General features: G+C 41.9%; 1 protein-coding gene across 1 annotated transcript in view; it reads right to left on the bottom strand.

The window, feature by feature from the left end:
* Positions 1-18,238, bottom strand: part of LOC126195752 (neuropilin and tolloid-like protein 2) — a gene marked incomplete at its 3' end in the record, with an annotated part of 1,334,530 nt that overhangs the window by 724,482 nt on the left and 591,810 nt on the right. Inside the window, exon 4 of the mRNA XM_049934379.1 lies at positions 203-443. Coding sequence (XP_049790336.1) covers positions 203-443 — 241 coding nt within the window. The remainder of the gene's footprint in view (positions 1-202; positions 444-18,238) is intronic.

Raw genomic sequence — 18,238 nt, 5'->3', positions numbered from 1 at the left:
ACACATATATATATATACATATTCAATAGGTACATCTGAGAACACAAGGTCCATGCGTCATGTGGAAAGGGGCCACGATGGCGGGCGACGCAAACCACTTCCTGTTAGGAGGAAGAACAATCCCTCGACAGGCCCCAGCCAAAACACTGCGTAATCTGACCTACATAGCACTGGCAGGTGGGTGGCTGTCCGCGGTACTCACGCTTCTTGTTGCCTTCGCGGTAGGCGGTGAAGAGCGAGTCGAAGGTAGCGTTGATGGCCTGCGAGGTCGCCCAGTACCGCACGTGCATCACGTTGTTTTCGGACAGCACGGTCTCCGCCTTGGCGCCGCAGAACTCGCTCAGCCGCGACGGCATGTCCGTGTTGTCCTTGAACACCTGCACGAAGTTCTGGTTGCAGTCGTTGGGCTTGTCTAGCTTGAACACCAGGAACGCCAACTGGATCTGCGGACACACAAAAGCGACCGCCATGTTTGCATCACAAACGTCGAGCAGATGCGCAAATCTATAGACCTATATCTCTGACGTCGATCTGTTGTAGAATTTTAGAACATGTTTTTTGCTCGATTATCATGTCGTTCTTGGAAACCCAGAATCTACTATGTAGGAATCAACATGGTTTCCGGAAACAGCGATCGTGTGAGACACAACTCGCTTTATTTGTTCATGAGACCCAGAACATATTAGATACAGGCTCCCAGGTAGATGCTATTTTTCTTGACTTCCGGAAGGCGTTCGATACAGTTCCACACTGTCGCCTGATAAACAAAGTAAGAGCCTACGGAATATCAGACCAGCTGTGTGGCTGGATTGAAGAGTTTTTAGCAAACAGAACATAGCATGTTGTTATCAATGGAGAGACGTCTACAGACGTTAAAGTAACCTCTAGCGTGCCACAGGGGAGTGTTATGGGACCATTGCTTTTCACAATATATATAAATGACCTAGTAGATTGTGTCGGAAGTTCCATGCGGCTTTTCGCGGATGATGCTGTAGTATACAGAGAAGTTGCAGCATTAGAAAATTGTAGCGAAATGCAGGAAGATCTGCAGCGGATAGGCACTTGGTGCAGGGAGTGGCAACTGTCCCTTAACATAGACAAATGTAATATATTGCGAATACATAGAAAGAAGGATCCTTTATTGTACGATTATATGATAGCGGAACAAACAATGGTAGCAGTTACTTCTGTAAATTATCTGTGAGTATGCGTGCGGAACGATTTGAAGTGGAATGATCATATAAAATTAATTGTTGGTAAGGCGGGTACCAGGTTGAGATTCATTGGGAGAGTGCTTAGAAAATGTAGTCCATCAACAAAGGAGGTGGCTCACAAAACACTCGTTCGACCTATACTTGAGTATTGCTCATCAGTGTGGGATCCGTACCAGATCGGGTTGACGGAGGAGATAGAGAAGATCCAAAGAAGAGCGGCGCGTTTCGTCACAGGGTTATTTCGTAATCGTGATAGCGTTACGGAGATGTTTAACAAACTCAAGTGGCAGACTCTCCAAGGGAGGCGCTCTGCATCGCGGTGTAGCTTGCTCGCCAGGTTTCGAGAGGGTGCGTTTCTGGATGAGGTATCGAATATATTGCTTCCCCCTACTTATAGCTCCCGAGGAGATCACGAATGTAAAATTAGAGAGATTAGAGCGCGCACGGAGGCTTTCAGACAGTCGTTCTTCCCGCGAACCACACGCGACTGGAACAGGAAGGGGAGGTAATGACAGTGGCACGTAAAGCGCCCTCCGCCACACACTGTTGGGTGGCTTGTGGAGTATAAATGTAGATGAATGTAGATGTAGAACTCTCACCACGCAGAGGGAAGGGGTGGAGGAACGGAACGACCAATGGCCCAGCCAACGAACAATATTTTTTTGTCCGGAAGCAAAACAAAAAATGTGTCGAGTAAATGCTGTTCAGCTACCAGGCGTGACTGCCTTTCCCGTAACGTTGTAAACAACAGTATCTTTTCTTATACCGCATCCCATTTTTTTAACCTGATAATACAGTTCCTCTTGTCAAGACCTGTTCAGAAACGTATCACAGTGTATCATTCAAGTAAACCTGATACTGATAGAAACGTAACAAAGTTGACTCTCACTGTCACAGTCAACGTCACAGTGCAGATGGGTTGGGCGACCTAACACAGATGCAAACACAACTAAAGTAGGCGCTTGTCATTCCCGTTTTGATACTCAGTTTCTCCATAGACGAGTAGCATTTCTACCCACTCTTCGTTGGCGTATTCTCTCACACCTTCAAATTATTCGATTGTAGTTTCAATCTTCTGGGTTATTAGGCCGCGTCATGTTTCTTTTAAAATGATCGACGTTTCGACCCCTCTGCCGGGATCTTCCTCAGGATCTTCTGGTGTCCACTACTGCTGTTCTAGATCCCAGCACAGAGGTCGAAAAGTCGATCATTTTAGAAGAAACATGACGCGGCTTAATAACCCAGTAGATTTTAACTTGAGTGACAACGGCCACGAAAGCCTGCAGGCTTACATATTCGATTGAAATTTGCCGTAATTGGAGGTAAGAAGGAGCGATCCCCAATTACTTTGGAAAAAAATTAATAGCCACCATCGCATTCAGTACAATTTATTCCTCATTACCTGTTTCAGAAGTAAGACTGTTACCTTATGATCTTTAAAATGGTCGTTGCATGTCTCTTTTCATTATGACTGTATCTGGATTGCCACACATAAAAACAATAGGGTTAAAAGGAGCTTGTGTAACTAGATTTTTTTTACTGTATCGTCTTTATTTGTGCCAATCCAGTTTTAATTTTTTTTTTTTTTTTTTTTTTTGACAAACCTGTCTGGAATGTACTACGTAATGTCGACCAGAATGTCAACGTGTGATACAGTCATACTGAAACAGGACTTGTAACAGCAGGTGCTTTAAAGATCATAAGATGACTGTTGAAACAGATAATGAGGAATAAATAATATTTAAGACAACCCGCCAGGGTAGCCGAGCGCGCTAACGCGCTTCTTCCTGGAGTCGGGGAGGCGCGACAGCCCCGGATCGAAACCGCCCGGTCAATTAACGACGGAGGCCGGCGTGCTGGCCAGCCTGGATGTGGTTTTTAGGCGGTTTCCACATCCCGTCAGGTGAATACCGGGCTTTTCCCGATGTCCCGCCTCAGTTACACGGTTCGCAGACATCTGAACACATTCGCACTCTCCCACGGATTACACTCGATGCAGACAATTAGGGTACACTAATTTCGTCCCGGGTGGTAGGGGGTGGCTGCAGGAAGGGCATCCGGCCACCCCTTAAACATTAACATGCCAAATCCGATTACCGATGGCTGACCCTGCGTAACTCCCGGACAAGGCTCACGTGATAGATACAAGTAATATTGAATACGATTTTGGCCATTAAATTTTCTCCAGTTCAGTTGATTCGGTTCACTGAATGACTAGTTTTCATTTAGACTGCGTTTCTGTCAGCCCCGTCATGTACACATGTTACGCTAACCCTGGGTAATTACACAGTCTGCCGGCCGAAGTGGCCGTGCGGTTAAAGGCGCTGCAGCCTCGAACCGCAAGACCGCTACGGTCGCAGGTTCGAATCCTGCCTCGGGCATGGATGTTTGTGATGTCCTTAGGTTAGTTAGGTTTAACTAGTTCTAAGTTCTAGGGGACTAATGACCTCAGCAGTTGAGTCCCATAGTGCTCAGAGCAATTTGAACCATACACAGTCTGCTAGAACAGGTGAATATTAAACACCTTTGTGTTGCGTCTTTAATAACGCCATATTTACGTGAATAGTACTCTGTGATATGGTTTTGAACGAGCCTTTAGGAGAGGAAGTGGATAAAAATTGTTCAAATGGTTAAAATGGTTCTGAGCGCTATCCGACTTAACATCTGAGGTCATCAGTCCCCTAGAACTACTTAAACCTAGCTAACCTAAGGACATCGCACACATACATGCCCGAGGCAGGCTTCGAACCTGCGACCATAGCGGTCGCGCGGTTCCAGACTGAAGCGCCTAGAAAGCTCGGTCGCAACGGCCGGCAAAAATGTCGGGTGCTGTTTAGAAAAGAAGTACTGCTCTTCAAAGTTTCGTAACGAACTAAGTTACAAGGAAGGCTCATTTATGTCCTTCTGGTAGCTAAACTACATTTGAACGGTACCTCTTTCTAATTGTGTTTCTGTACAGAAGATTAGTTGAGGTGGTCACGATAAATGTGACTTCCTTTATATAACAGCTAACCCACTGATAGGCTAACGACTAGCGTTTTGTGTGGTACTGTCATACGCCAATAAGAATTTCATTACAAATAAAAAAATATATGGAAGTATATGCATATTTTTTTATAAGCTAAAATGCATGAAACTGCCTTACAAAGCCTGAAATTAGCGTATTTCGCAAGCGCGAGTGTTATTTCTCTGAAACAAGTAGGTACGTTACGTAAAATGGTGTAACAACGCACTAGAAAGTTACACTATTTAAAGGTTAAACTGTTAATCATCGTTTATAGTTTCACATTGAATAAGAAGTATCTTATACTTAAACATGGTTATTAAAAGGAAACACTTAACGTACATCGAAAGTACTATGCTGAAGGTGAACAAGTTTCTGACGAGAAGAGGGTACCAAGGTACGACGTCCTGTTCTCTGCGCCTGAGGTAATTTACTTTTTGACAGAAAAGACCTCTGTTCTCGCTTAGATCGCACGGGCAGGCAGCAGGCGTTTGCGGCGCTTACTGCGGCTCCAGACGACAGGTGTAGTGATGTGTCCATATAAAATGTCACCGCAGATGTTAAATTATGCATCACTTGTGTACGCACTGTCAACGGTGCCTAAGTTCATTTTTCTTTTCTTTCTTTTTCATTCGAATGATTGAGGGATACTTAGAAAACAAAGGTCTTTTATTTTATAGTGTTTCATATGATAAATTTATGCATGAAAATATTATTTTCAGCTATAAGGAAACGATTAATAGTAATGAGTTACAAAGAAAAAGGAATGAATTAAAGGAAAAAAAGATGTTAAGTGAGTGCATTAGTAACTCGTTGAAAATGATAGAAAAAGTTTGAAAATGATTCTCCAGGTAACAGGTAAGTTGTAGATAACCGCCAACGAAGTACACGTAAAGAAATCGAGGCACGCGCGAACCTCTGGCTCCTGTTGTTATTAAACCATGTACCCAGTACTCCTACAAATATAAATGCCGTGTGGCTAGGGCCGCTCCCTGAGCGGAGAAAATCTGCGACCCAGCCAGGAACCGAACCCGGGCCGTTAGGTATGACATTCCGCCGCATTGACCACTCAGCTACCAGGGGCGGACTCACCTACGAAGGTTTCACAGCTTATGTGTTTGGTGATTTGGCCAGCAATGTTGTCGTCGACATTGTCTGTACTATACTCAAGTAAAAGGCCATTTCCTCTTAAGGAAGTCAGTCAGAGAGCTGGAAATAGGAATGGGGTAGCAGTGACAAGGGCTGCGACGTTTATAACCTGGAATGAGATTTTCACTCTGCAGTGGACTGTGCGCTGATGTGAAACTTCCTGGCAGGTTAAAACTGTGTGCCGGACCGAGACTCGAACTCGGGACCTTTGCCTTTCGCGGGCAAGTGCTCTACCACCTGAGCTACCCAAGCACGACTCACACCCCGTCCTCACAGCTTTACTACTGCCAGTATCTCGTCTCCTACCTTCCAGACTTTACGGAAGCTCTCCTGCGAACCTTGCAGAACTAGCACTCCTGAAAGAAACTAGGCTGTGGCTAAGCCATGTCTCCGCAATATCCTTTCTTTCAGGAGTCCTAGTTCTGCAAGGTTCGCAGGAGAGCTTCTGTAAAGTTTGGAAGCTAGGAGACGAGATACTGGCAGAAGTAAAGCTGTGAAGAAGGGGCGTGAGTCGTACTTGGGTAGCTCAGGTGGTAGAGCACTTGCCCGCGAAAGGCAAAGGTCCCGAGTTCGAGTCTCGGTCCGGCGCATAGTTGTAATCTGCCAAGAAGTTTCAGGTTTATAACCTGTTGCTCGACATTATAGAACGGTTAGAAATGAGATATATCGACCAAAGCAGAGGTGTGGTCCACTTCCTGACTGGGAATGGCTTTTACGCGACGCATTAGGCCGCATTCATCTTACTGAAAGAGAAGAATCTACTTGTGCGTAAAGAGGCTCCCCCGAGGCTACTGTAATACAAAGCACGCTTCTCACACACGCCAGACCATTAGAGCACAAACAAAAAGAACTGGGTTGCATCCTTGGTCTAGGGGTAGCATCTTTGATTATTTACCAAAAGGTCCTCGGTCCCGTGTTCGAAACCCGCCAACGCTTGAACTTCGATTAATAATCAGCATTGGCGGCCGAAGACTTCCGATAAGAAGTCACGCTAGTTCTGCCAACGCTCTTGTCAAAGAGGGCGGAGGAGCGGACACAGATTCAGGGGAAACTGCCCCTGGGGTGGTGAACTGCCCCTAAAGGCGGAAGACTCAGCAATGATCAGCGGCATGAGAATGCTGAAGCAATAGAAATCGCTGCATTAAAAACACATAACGGCTATCCACAGCACATGTGGCCTGTAATTGAATAACAGTATAATAATTATCTCTCCATTGCCAAAAGATACCGTAACAGTTCCTCATTCAGATCTCTGGAAGGGAACTGCCAAGGGAGAGGTGACCACGAGAAAGATATTGAATAACCAACGAAAGAATAATGTTATACGAGTCCCGGTGCGGAATGTCAGAAGCTTGAATGTGGTAAGGAAGCTAGCAATTCTGAAAAGGGAAATACAAAAGCTCAATCTTAGTAGGGGTCAGTGAAGTCAAATGGAAAGAAAACGAGGATTTGCGGTTAGATGAGTGTAGGGCAATATCAACAGCAGCAGAAAATGGTATAACAGGAGTAGAATTCGTTATGAACAGGAAAGTAGGGCAGAGACTGCGTTACTATGAACAGTTCAGTAACAGGGTTGTTCATATCTGAAACGACAGCAAACCGACACTGACAACGTTACATGCCGACGTCGCAACCTGAAGATGAAAAGATAGAGAAAGTATATGAAGATATCAAAGGGTAACACAGTATATAAGTAGAGATGAAAACCTAATAGTCGTGGGAGACTAGAACAGAGCTGTAGGGAAGGAGTAGAATAAATGGTTACGGGAAAATATGGGCAGGGACAAGGAATGAGAGAAAAGAACGCTAATTGACATATGCAATAAATTTCAGCTAGTAATAGCGAATACTCTTCACGAATCACAAGAGGATGACGTGTACGTGCAAAAGGCGGGGTGGTACGGATAGATTTCAGTTAGATTACAAAATGGTCAGACAGAGATTCCCAAATCGGGTACTGGATTGTAAGGTGTACCCAGGAGCAGATATAGACTGAAATTACAATGTAGTATTGACGAAGACTAAGCTGAAATTGAAGAGATTAGTAAGGAGGAATCAATACTCAAAGAAGTGGGATACAGAAGTACTACAGAATGACAAGATACGCTTGAATTTCTCTGAGGCTATAAATACAGTCATAAGCAATAACTCAGTAGGCATTATAGTTGAAGAGGAATGCACGTCTCTAAAAGGGGCAATCACAGAACATGTAAAGAAAAATTTAGATACACAGGAGGTAACTGTGAAGAAACCATAGGTAACAGAAGAAGTACTTCAGTTATGTGTTCACGGAGTCTTTCGCGACAGCATACCTGAATGAAACGTTCTCGGTTTTCAAGCCGCGTCAATTCGAATAAAATCCTCGAGCTCTCGATGTGGTGTATGGTGTACCCTGTGAATGTGGCAGCATGTATATCCGACAAACAATTCGCACGGTTGCGGAGCGTTGTACTGAGCACAAGCGCCATGCAAAGGTAGCTTAACAAGTCGGCCATAGCGGAACGTCGTATTCCCTCCAGGGATTAGCATCTGAGCTCCCGAAGTATTTCCGTAATACTTACGTGTTCATATACAACATCTACAGCAACGTTCCCAACACAGTTCTCTGGGGCACACCCAAAGTTACTTCTACATGTGTTACTGACTCTCCATCCAAGTTGTTCCGTCATCCCGACCAAAAAATTCTCAATCCAGTCACAAATTTCGCTTAATACTTCATACGGTCGTACTGTTGATAACAAACGTTGATGTGGTACTGAGTCAAATATTGTACTCGTATGTACTTGACCGCGCTTGACACAGAGCTTTTAGTGTGTCATGTGAGAAAAGTGCTAGTTGGCTTTCACATAATCTATGTTTTCGGAAAATATGGTGGTAGCATGGTGGAGGTAGTTACATGTACAACAGTCTGGCGAATTGATCTGCCTTTGCAACATTAAACATTATGGATTTGTTATGTTGGCACAACAAACGACTAAAAGGGGAGTGAAATTATGATTTAATGATGACGGCAACCTCAAGCATAAGATCTTCCGAAGGTAACATAGTTCCCCATTCGGACCTCATGGCGGCTAATCTGGTAGGTAGATAGAAACTTTGAAAAGCATAGGGCAAAGTTGAACGCAGCGCGAATTGGTGAACTGCTGTTGAAGGAAGAAAAAGATCAATGTTCAGGGGAGTACGGATTTATCAACAGAAACTAAAATAGTGCTAACTCAGGAGTAGGTCCAATAATAAATAAAGAAATGGGATGTGGGTGAGCCACTATGAACAGCATAGTGAAAGCATTATGCTAGTCAATATAGAAAATCAACTGCCACCGCTGTAGTACACGTTCGTTTTCCTAATAGCTCCGCATATGATTAAGATCATGTATGATGACATAAAATAAATTTGTGACATTGGTAGGGCACCTGGGTTATACGACATTATTGAGATATTTGTGGGTAAATAGCTTGAGAAAACAATTTTACCTGTTACGTAAGGTATATGAGATAGACGAAATACCTTCAGATTTCAAAAAGAATGCAATAATTCCAGGTTCTACGACGACAGCAGCTGACTGGTTCGAATGATACCTAATTATCAGTTTAATAAACCATGTTTAGAAAATACTCCTTGGGATTATGTGCAGATAATTGGACAAATGGTAGAATTCGACTGTGGGAAACATCAGTTTGAGTTCCGGAAAAATGTAGGAACACGCTAAATGATACTGCTCCTGTGGCTTGTCTTAGAATGAAGAAGGGAAAAGCTATGTTTATAGCATTCGTAGATTTCGAAAAAGTTTTGACATTGTTGACTGTAATATGTTACTTGAAACTCGGAAGGTTGTCTAGATACAATACAGGAAATGAAAACTGCTAATTAAAAAAATTGAAGGACATGAAATGGAATTACTTGCTCTGATGATGTACTTGTAGTTTATTATCGCCAACAGAAGTGGAAAAATTGATTCTAAACAGAAAAATGGCTCAAAAAAATGGTTCAAATGCCTCTGAGCACTATGGGACTTAACATATGAGGTCATCAGTCCCCCAGAACTTAGAACTACTTATACCTAACTAACCTATCGACATCACACACATCCACGCCCGAGGCAGGCTTCGAACCTGCGACCTAGCGTCGCGCGGTCCCAGACTGAAGCGCCTAGAACCGCTCGGCCACACCGGCCGGCGGACAGTGATACCAGTTTGTAAACTATCCTCCAAGTTATTCAATCTGTACACTAAACAAGCAGCAAAGGAAACCAAGAATAAATTTAGAAACAGAGTAACAGTTCGGGGAGAAGTAATAAAAGCTTCGAGGTTTACCGATGAAACAGTAATTGTATCAGAGATGGCAATGGGCTTGGAAGAGCAGTAAGACAGACTAGTGTCTTTAAAATGGGTCAGAACATGGTACCGGTATATCTGCAAAAGTAAAACAAGATGAATTTAAAACTTCCTTGCAGATATCAGCGCACACTCCGCTGCAGAGTGAAAATTTCATTCTGGAAGATGAATTTAATTTAGTCGAACTAGGCGATACTAGTGAATTAAATTAAGAAATGTGACACCATTTGCATATAAGGACCGAAATAACTGAAGGTAGGACATACAATGAAGACTGGCAATAGCAGGAAACGCACATCTAAAGAAAGTTAAAAAATTTAACTTCGATTATAGATATAAATGTTACAAAATATTTTTGAAAGTATTTGTTTGCCGTGCAGTTTGGTACGGAAGCGAAAGGTGAACGTGAGGTAGTTTAGATCAGAAGAGAATAGGAGCTTTTGAAATGTGGTGCTACCGAAGAACGCTGAAGGTTAGATTGATTTAAGGGATAACAAATGAGGAGCCATTAAATCATAGTGCGGAGGAAAGAATTTTATGGCGGAACTAGACAAAGACGTAGAGCAGGTTAAACTGTAGTGAGAGGCCAAGGATTAACTTTGGTTTTAGCAGATTTGCACGGACGAAGAGGCTTACTCATCACAGAGTAGCTTGTTGAGGTGCAACAAACTTAATCTCCAGAATTACGCTCACAACAACAGCAAATGAATACGTGCCTGCTACGTTGCGGGGTTTTCGTTTGCAGTCCACGTTTCTGTCTGCCTTTGTGTAACGTACCATGAGTATAATTAGGAAATATGTTTAGCCTGTAATGCTTGTGCAATTAATTCATTTGAACGGCTGCTTTGTTAAATGGTTACTGATGCGCGTTGTATCCATTTAATTACCATCGTCGCAGTGAACACAATCCAGGCTCTACAAATAAGTTAGATGACACAGAAATAATTTGAGTTTATCGAACGAATATCTGCGCGTCCACAATTTGCAGTTAAAACGTGTCAACGATGACAATAATATATAACTGTAAGTGTGCAATTGTCACACACAGAGTTGATGAACATTTTTTTACTGAAAATGATGAGCATGATTACTCATCAAGATCAAGCAAATTCATTATAAATGTTTTTGTGTAAATTACGCTATAGTATTTTCTTCTTCTACTTAAAATCACATGTAACAAACATTTTTTAACGAAGTCCAAATATTTATGAAAAAATACTAAGAAACTGCTGGAGGAAACTGTAATATCGTAATACATTCCATACTTATGTTAGTAAACTTAAATAAGTAGGAAACATAGAAGCAATTAATAATTGTGTGAAACACTTTGATCCAAAGAAAGAATTAGAGAGTTTAACGTACTGTGAGAGCTATAATATGTTTCACTATTTTCCTTAAGGAGATTTTCCAAATTAAAATATGAAGATTGATTGGAAGTTGTTTTCTCCACAAAATGCGAAAATATTTTGGTAACTCCCATCTACATATGAAGAACGTGGATTATTCTATAATCATCAGCGCAGAGACTCGTATATTGTAGTTCCTCTCATCACTCTGGTCTGCGCAAGCTCCTTCAAATCTGTGTAATTACTGTTTGTCATACACACTTGAGCCTAATTACAGTGTTCAAGCGTTAACCAGAGTCTATAATTTATACCTGTCATCGTTGCATCGATTACCATATTAAATGTTCATTGATGCCTCTGGGTGTCAGCTGTCAACCTCACTTTTTGAAATTGTGCCATGAAGTTCTTTTCTCTCCAGCTCACTTCAGAGTCTCTGCATTAGTTATCCGGTTTGCACACCAAACCTTCAGAATTTTACAGCATAATCGAATTTCAAAAGCTTCTATTATCTCTTCTCTGTACTTTTCACTGCCCACATTTCAACACGCCTTCAGTCAAGACAAATAAATTCTGAAACAAAACCGTCACATGTCTATTCGACGTTAGAAAATTTCTCAACTTTAAACAAGCTATTTTCGCTACTGAATATCTAAATGTTATGTTATACTTATTTCTACCGTCGTCAGTTATTTTGCTACAGAGAAAGCAAAACGGGTCGACTACCTTCAACGCTTTATTTCTTAACCACTTGAAATGATGTTCAGCTGATATATTCTCTTTAAGACTTCATCCATTCCATTCAGTCAGTCTTTTTCGACTGTGACTCTATCATTGTCGAATAAAGTTTTTATTTCTTCCTCTTCAACCTAAATTTCTTTTCCAAATTTCTCCTTCATTTTGTTTACGGCATGCTCAATGTACAGGATTAATAAAAGTTGGGACGAAACTCCTGTCTCAGTTTTGGTATGTTACGGTGTCGTATCATAAAAGACTATTCGCGGTGAAACCAACGTTTCGGCCACGGTTACAGTACCCTTCTTCTGTTTCTAGTGGTGTGTTTTTGCCGTCCAGATTCACTTATATTTTGTCGTGTCTGCCCGCTGAGTAACAGTAAACTAAAAATAATAGAGTACAGGTCAAAGACAAACTAGTGGTAATGTTATGTTGGCAACACTACAAAATACAAACCACAATATATACTTAGAAGTATAAAAACGAACAGGAAACAGTGGTGTGTGAAAAAGTGTGATGTCAAATACATATAAAATGTATATTTCTGCAGAGCAACAATAAATTAGACAACTGTCAGTGTCTAAAGAAGAAATACAATAATTTGCTATCAGACGGCATTTCCCGATACAGACGATAACAACAAGCGGAAATCACCGTAAGTAAAAACCAACATATTGTTGACGAACTCTTCTTCGATCTTAAAGCAAATCCAAAATGTAAATAACTTAATTACACTCTACTGATGATACTTTACGTCAATAAAGCGAAACGCGTCTGGTGAAAAAAACAAGCATTTTTTGTAGTTGCAACGAAACGAAAATACCCTCACGAATTTCTGTTCCTGTCCAGCTTCCCCACAACGTGAAATGCTGCACCACACTGCAGCCCACCTCTGCTTACCGTTGCGTATGAAGTTGTTGCACACAACAGCTTGAGAATAGCGATTGGTCAAGAACTGTTTTAAATGCAGTAAATATTTCAATTTTGCAGAATTAAGGGGCAGTTTTCCATTGTACAGTACTCTCAGTACGTTTGGGCCACTTTTCTTACTAGACATACTCGATTTCTGTCCTGTGATTCACCCAAAAAAACTTTCAAATACCGTCCAAAATAATTTGGCTTGTGAAGCACGAATATCGCCTCCTTTTGGTCAACCTTTAAAATCCCGAGTGGTCGTGCAGGTGTAAGGCACTATTTAACATAAAGCCCAGGCAAGGACTCTGCACAAATTTCAAATTTGACGTCTGTGGTAGAATTGATGACAGTGAAAGGTGATGGTATGACTCATCTATTTCCGATGACGTTCCTCAAGTCATTGGTTATCTCGGTGTAAGATTAGACATTGACAAGATCCATATCCTTGTCTCCCTCCATTTAAGAGTGACCTTTCGTACAGGAAATTACTTTTAAAGTTGCAAATCGTTTCGCTGAATGAACTGTGTAGCGCGGAAAACGGATAACCTATAAGTTCTTGTTCCGTCCTGCGCGCTAGTGTCAAAACAGAACGATGTGTTTTACTATCTCAAAGACGTGTTTAAGTATCGAGCAAATGTCATCTACTCCCTTCTGGGAAACACTTCCATCATGCGTGTAAAATAATAAAGTTGAACAACGACTTTGTTTGCTTGCCATCCTCCGCAGAAAGCAAATAAATACTTGTTATGTAAATAAAACCGCCTTTTCTTGCTGCAACTTAATTTATTTCTCCCAGACGAGTTTCGCCTTTTTATGGCATCTTCAGTGGGATGTTTTGCTGTGATCTGCGTTTCCTGTCATCTATTCTGGAGGTCGCACTACCATTTTATTTCCGACACATAAGCACAGTTTTGTGTTCCGAATTTTTTCACAATGTTCACCATTAGAGTTCTGTATGACTGAGTAAGCGAACACAAAATACGAGATAAGGCGAGCACACCCTAACTGCATAGGCTGCCCGCACTAGTTCTAGTGACCGCGGATAGAAGCCGTGACCGAATACGTAGCACGTAACTTCAAACACAATACACGTGTCATTATCCGTGTGAGACTGCAGCCAGTACGGGCTTCTAATTTGTGGTGTGTCTCTCTCTGTAATCACGCAGCGCGAGGAAGCCAGTGGAGTAAGACATAAGATTGAAACCAATGTTTACACATTGAAGAAACGGGAAGGTCTAAAAAGCCAAATATGGAGTAAATTTCTGTTGGTTGTAGACGAAAACAGTGCGTCTACTGGGAACGTATCGTGCATAAACTGCTCCACATTATTTGGTTTTCAGTCGGGAACCACTCATTTAAAGAAACACAGTTGCAAGAAACCTCACAAAGATACAGCTCCTTCGAGGATACCGGCAGTAATAAAAAATAATATTAAAGCAAAGTGTGTTGCAATGTGTGCTAAAGATATGAGACCTCTTAATGATGTTACCGGTGAAGGTTTCAGAGAACTAGGCCAAGAATTAATACATCTAGGTGCGCATTATGGCGAATTAACGTGGCAGATGTCATGCCACAGCCCTCTCTCCAGCTGATGCAGTACGAAACAGCATAATGCCTTCTGTTATTGCGGAAGTTATTAATAAAACTTGTGCAGCGACAGTTGATATGTGGACTGATTCGCATAATCAGGTGCGCTATTTGACGCTTACAACACATTACATTAACACAGATTGGTCTCTTGTGAACAATGTTTTATTTACAACAGAATTCCCGAACGATAAGAAGACGGGAGTAAATATTCTGAAAGAAATTGAAGAGAGGATGGCTAATTGGGACATTTCGCCGGACATGTGGCACAGTTTTGTTTTTGTCTCCGACCAGGGTGCCAATGTAATAAAGGCTTTGGAAAATCACGAAAGGATTCCTTATGCTGCTCATTGTATAACACAGAACCTAGCCGTACTTTCGATGAAGATAACTTCTTGTTAAATCATGCCCCGAACGTCGCATCAACAATAAATACTGCAAAATGCATTGTAAGGTACATTAAGAAAAGTGGCCTCTGCTCGTCTTTGAAATCATCTTTGAAAGAAGAGGTCTGCACACGCTGGATCAGCTTGTACACTATGCTGGAATCCTTACACACTCAGTATAGCGAAATTGCTGACAGAAAAGGACTCCGCTTACAGCTTGCAAGGATATGATAATGAGCTTGCAGGAAAAGTTGCGCATTTTCTGAGACCATTTAAAGAGGCCACAGATGAATTAGAAGGCGAAAAAGAACCGACAATCCAGATAGTTCCTCTTTGGTTTCACTAACTGCAACAAATTTGCAGTGGCAATGACACTGACTGTCAATTGAGTAATTACTGCAGTTAAAAGCACTGTTTCATTATGATACGCGATAGATTTATAATTAACTAGCGTAATTGATGTGTAATAACAGATATGTATTTTTTAACAGGAGGTACAAAGAATTAAAAATCGAGCCTTGACTTTCGTTTGTGAGAAGATTGTGACTACTTCCAGACATAAAATTGCTACGTTTCTTTGGCCGTCTTTCCGTGATCTTAATATGCTTGAAATAAATGAAGAGCAGGAAATTATTAGCAATGGGCGACAAGTGTGTGCTACTTGCGCAGGTACAACATGCAATCATTAACATAATCGTTTTTGCATAGTTAGTGGATAGTGTATTACAGAGAAACGGGAATGTGGTAATTCGTATAATATTTCATTAACGTAAAACATCTCGTTTTTACGGGAACGTTTCGATGATTTCCACATCAGTTCTGTATTACTTGTCTCTTTTGTTTATTATCATAGATTCTTCAAGTACTGTGTCACCACCACCCAGAAAGAGAGATCGTTTCAAGGAATGGAGGAACAACAGATCATCCGCAGCAGATGAAGTAGATCTCTACATTTTAATGCACCCCGGAATGATGATGACATCTTAAAGTGGTGGAGTAGACATGAAACAGATCTGCCAGGTCTGGCTACAGTTGCAAGATCTCTTTTATGTATCCCAGCAGCAAGCGCACCTAGTGAAAGATGCTTTAGTAAAGCCGGCACGTTACTAACAAATCGCCGCAGCCAATTAAATCCGAAACACGTTGGTGATTTATTGCTGATCAACAATAGCTGTAATTATGTTTCTGTTGCAAACGAGTGAAAAGTGTGACAAGTTACGTCTGTAAGTGTTTAATGTTCTTTGTATGGTTTCATTATGAAGATGGTTGTTATGGTGTCACCGCCAGACACCACACTTGCTAGGTGGTAGCTTTAAATCGGCCGCGGTCCATTAGTACATGTCGGACCCGCGTGTCGCCACTGTCAGTGATCGCAGACCGAGCGCCACCACACGGCAGGTCTCGAGAGACGGACTAGCACTCGCCCCAGTTGTACGGACGACGTAGCTAGCGATGCACACTGACGAAGCCTCGCTCATTTGCAGAGCCGATAGTTAGAATAGCCTTCAGCTAAGTCAATGGCTACGACCTAGCAAGGCGCCATTAGCATTACATAGCTTGTATCTGAAGAGTCTCACTTGTATCGTCAAGAGCGATGTACCAAAAGGATGGATTAAAGTTAAGTATTCCAGGAGCTACGTACTTTTCTTTATAGCATTCATTACGTATCCTGTTTCAGACCTATCTACTAGCCTGCGTGAGTTAACGCGTGCCTTTCGGCTATTTCATAGTGACGTGGCTGTCTTGTTACGCCACAACAGTTGTCTTCTAGATTACAGGGATAGTAGTTATTTAATGTTTCCTATTAATGAAAGGAAAAATATATCTTCTGTTTGGAAATGAGAGCCGTCTTCTATCCGCGATTGTATTGAAATATAATTTTTCTTTCCAAGTGCTTTATGAATTTAGCTGTCATGTACCCGTTCTTCGAAACCTTACTTTTGTATTAGAAGAGAGAGAGAGAGAGAGAGAGAGAGAGAGAGAGAGAGAGAGAGAGAGAGAGAGGCAGACAGAGACAGAGAGAAATACCTTGTGTGTGGGGCGAGGGCGGGAGGGGCGAGAGAGAGAGAGAGAGAGAGAGAGAGAGAGAGAGAGAGAGAGAGGGAGAGAGAGAGAGAGAGGTGCTTGATTTGTACAGTACAGTGCAGCAAGCCGGGACGAGGCGAGGTGAGGTGAGACGTCAGCGGTGACTGGTCATGCTCGGTTATCCGCGTGTCTGGAATCTGGACAACAGACATGGGGCAAGTACGTGACCGAGCCGAGTTGTGTGGGGCCCGACACGAGCTAGTCGGTCTCCACCGTCAACAAGCGAGCCGTGACTGGTCAAACATTGTGCGTTGCAGCATTCTATTCACCATGTTCTTTTTTTTTTTTTGGTGCACATTATTCTTTTGCTAATACTTACTTACTTACTCACTGGTCATACCGGACTAGAGAGTCCACTACCGCAGCAACGTATTTTCGCCATCTGTCCCTGTCTTGGGCCATTTCCTTAAATACACCTTCAATACCTAGGCTCCTCAAATCAGCCTTCAAATTGTCCTCCCATCTACGCCTCGGTCTCCCCACAGGACGTTTTCCCTCTAGGTGCCCTACCAGTACTCTGCGCGCTGCCCTGCCCTCATCCATTCCACCTACGTGACCCGCCCATCGCAGCCTACGTGATTTAATAATACTGATTATGTCAGGGCTTGAACAGAGTTCTTGAACCTCTTCGTTATGCAGTTTTAGCGACTCTCCGCTCATTTCATCCCTTTTTGCTCCGAAAAGTTTCCTCAAAATTTTGTTTTCAAATATTCGAAACAGCTTTTCATTTTGCTGAGTGAGAGACCAAGTCTCATATCCACACAGCATAACTGGTAGTTTTGTTTATTCTAATCTTTAAATTCCTAGACAATATCCGTGATGAAAGTAATCTGTTCAGTGAGAAGTAGCACACATTTCTCGCCCGTAATCTCTTCTTCATTTCGGATTCATTTCTCAAAGTGTTGTCCACGCCTAGATACTTAAATGTGTTTACTTTTTCAAACTGCATGTCTCCAACTCTTAACATTTCCTGATCTACTGATGTTGGTATTCTAGTAGTAACCAGGTATTTAGTTTTGTCTTCACTTATCCTTAGAACTACTTCTTCACTAGCCTTGATTAACGCATTCGCATTTGCTGTTACAGATTCCTTCCTATTGCTAATGATGTTTAGATCATCTGAATACCCTGATATCTTAATATTTCCATTTAACTCCACACCCTCTGAATTATCTGCTGCCATTCGTACAATATATTCTACGACTAAGCGGAGACAGGGCATCTCACTGCTTAAGTCCGTTCTTTATTACAAATTCTTCTGATTTCAATTTCCCCTCGCGTACTCTACCTTTTGTGTTTTTCAAACTCGCTTCTATAAGTCTAACATACTTCTTAGGTATTCCAAGTTCCAAAAGAATTCTGTACAATTTTGATTGCAATACCGAATCGCATGCTTTTGTAAAATATATCAAAAGGTTATGAACTGGTTTATTGTATTCCCATTTCTTTTCAAAAATTTGACGCAGGGTGAATATTTGGTCTATAG

Source organism: Schistocerca nitens, chromosome 7, assembly GCF_023898315.1.
Source record: "Schistocerca nitens isolate TAMUIC-IGC-003100 chromosome 7, iqSchNite1.1, whole genome shotgun sequence".
NCBI classification, from domain to species: Eukaryota; Metazoa; Arthropoda; class Insecta; order Orthoptera; family Acrididae; genus Schistocerca; species Schistocerca nitens.
The sequence above is the reverse complement of the archived record's forward strand: the minus strand, read 5'-3'. Positions and strand labels throughout refer to the sequence as shown.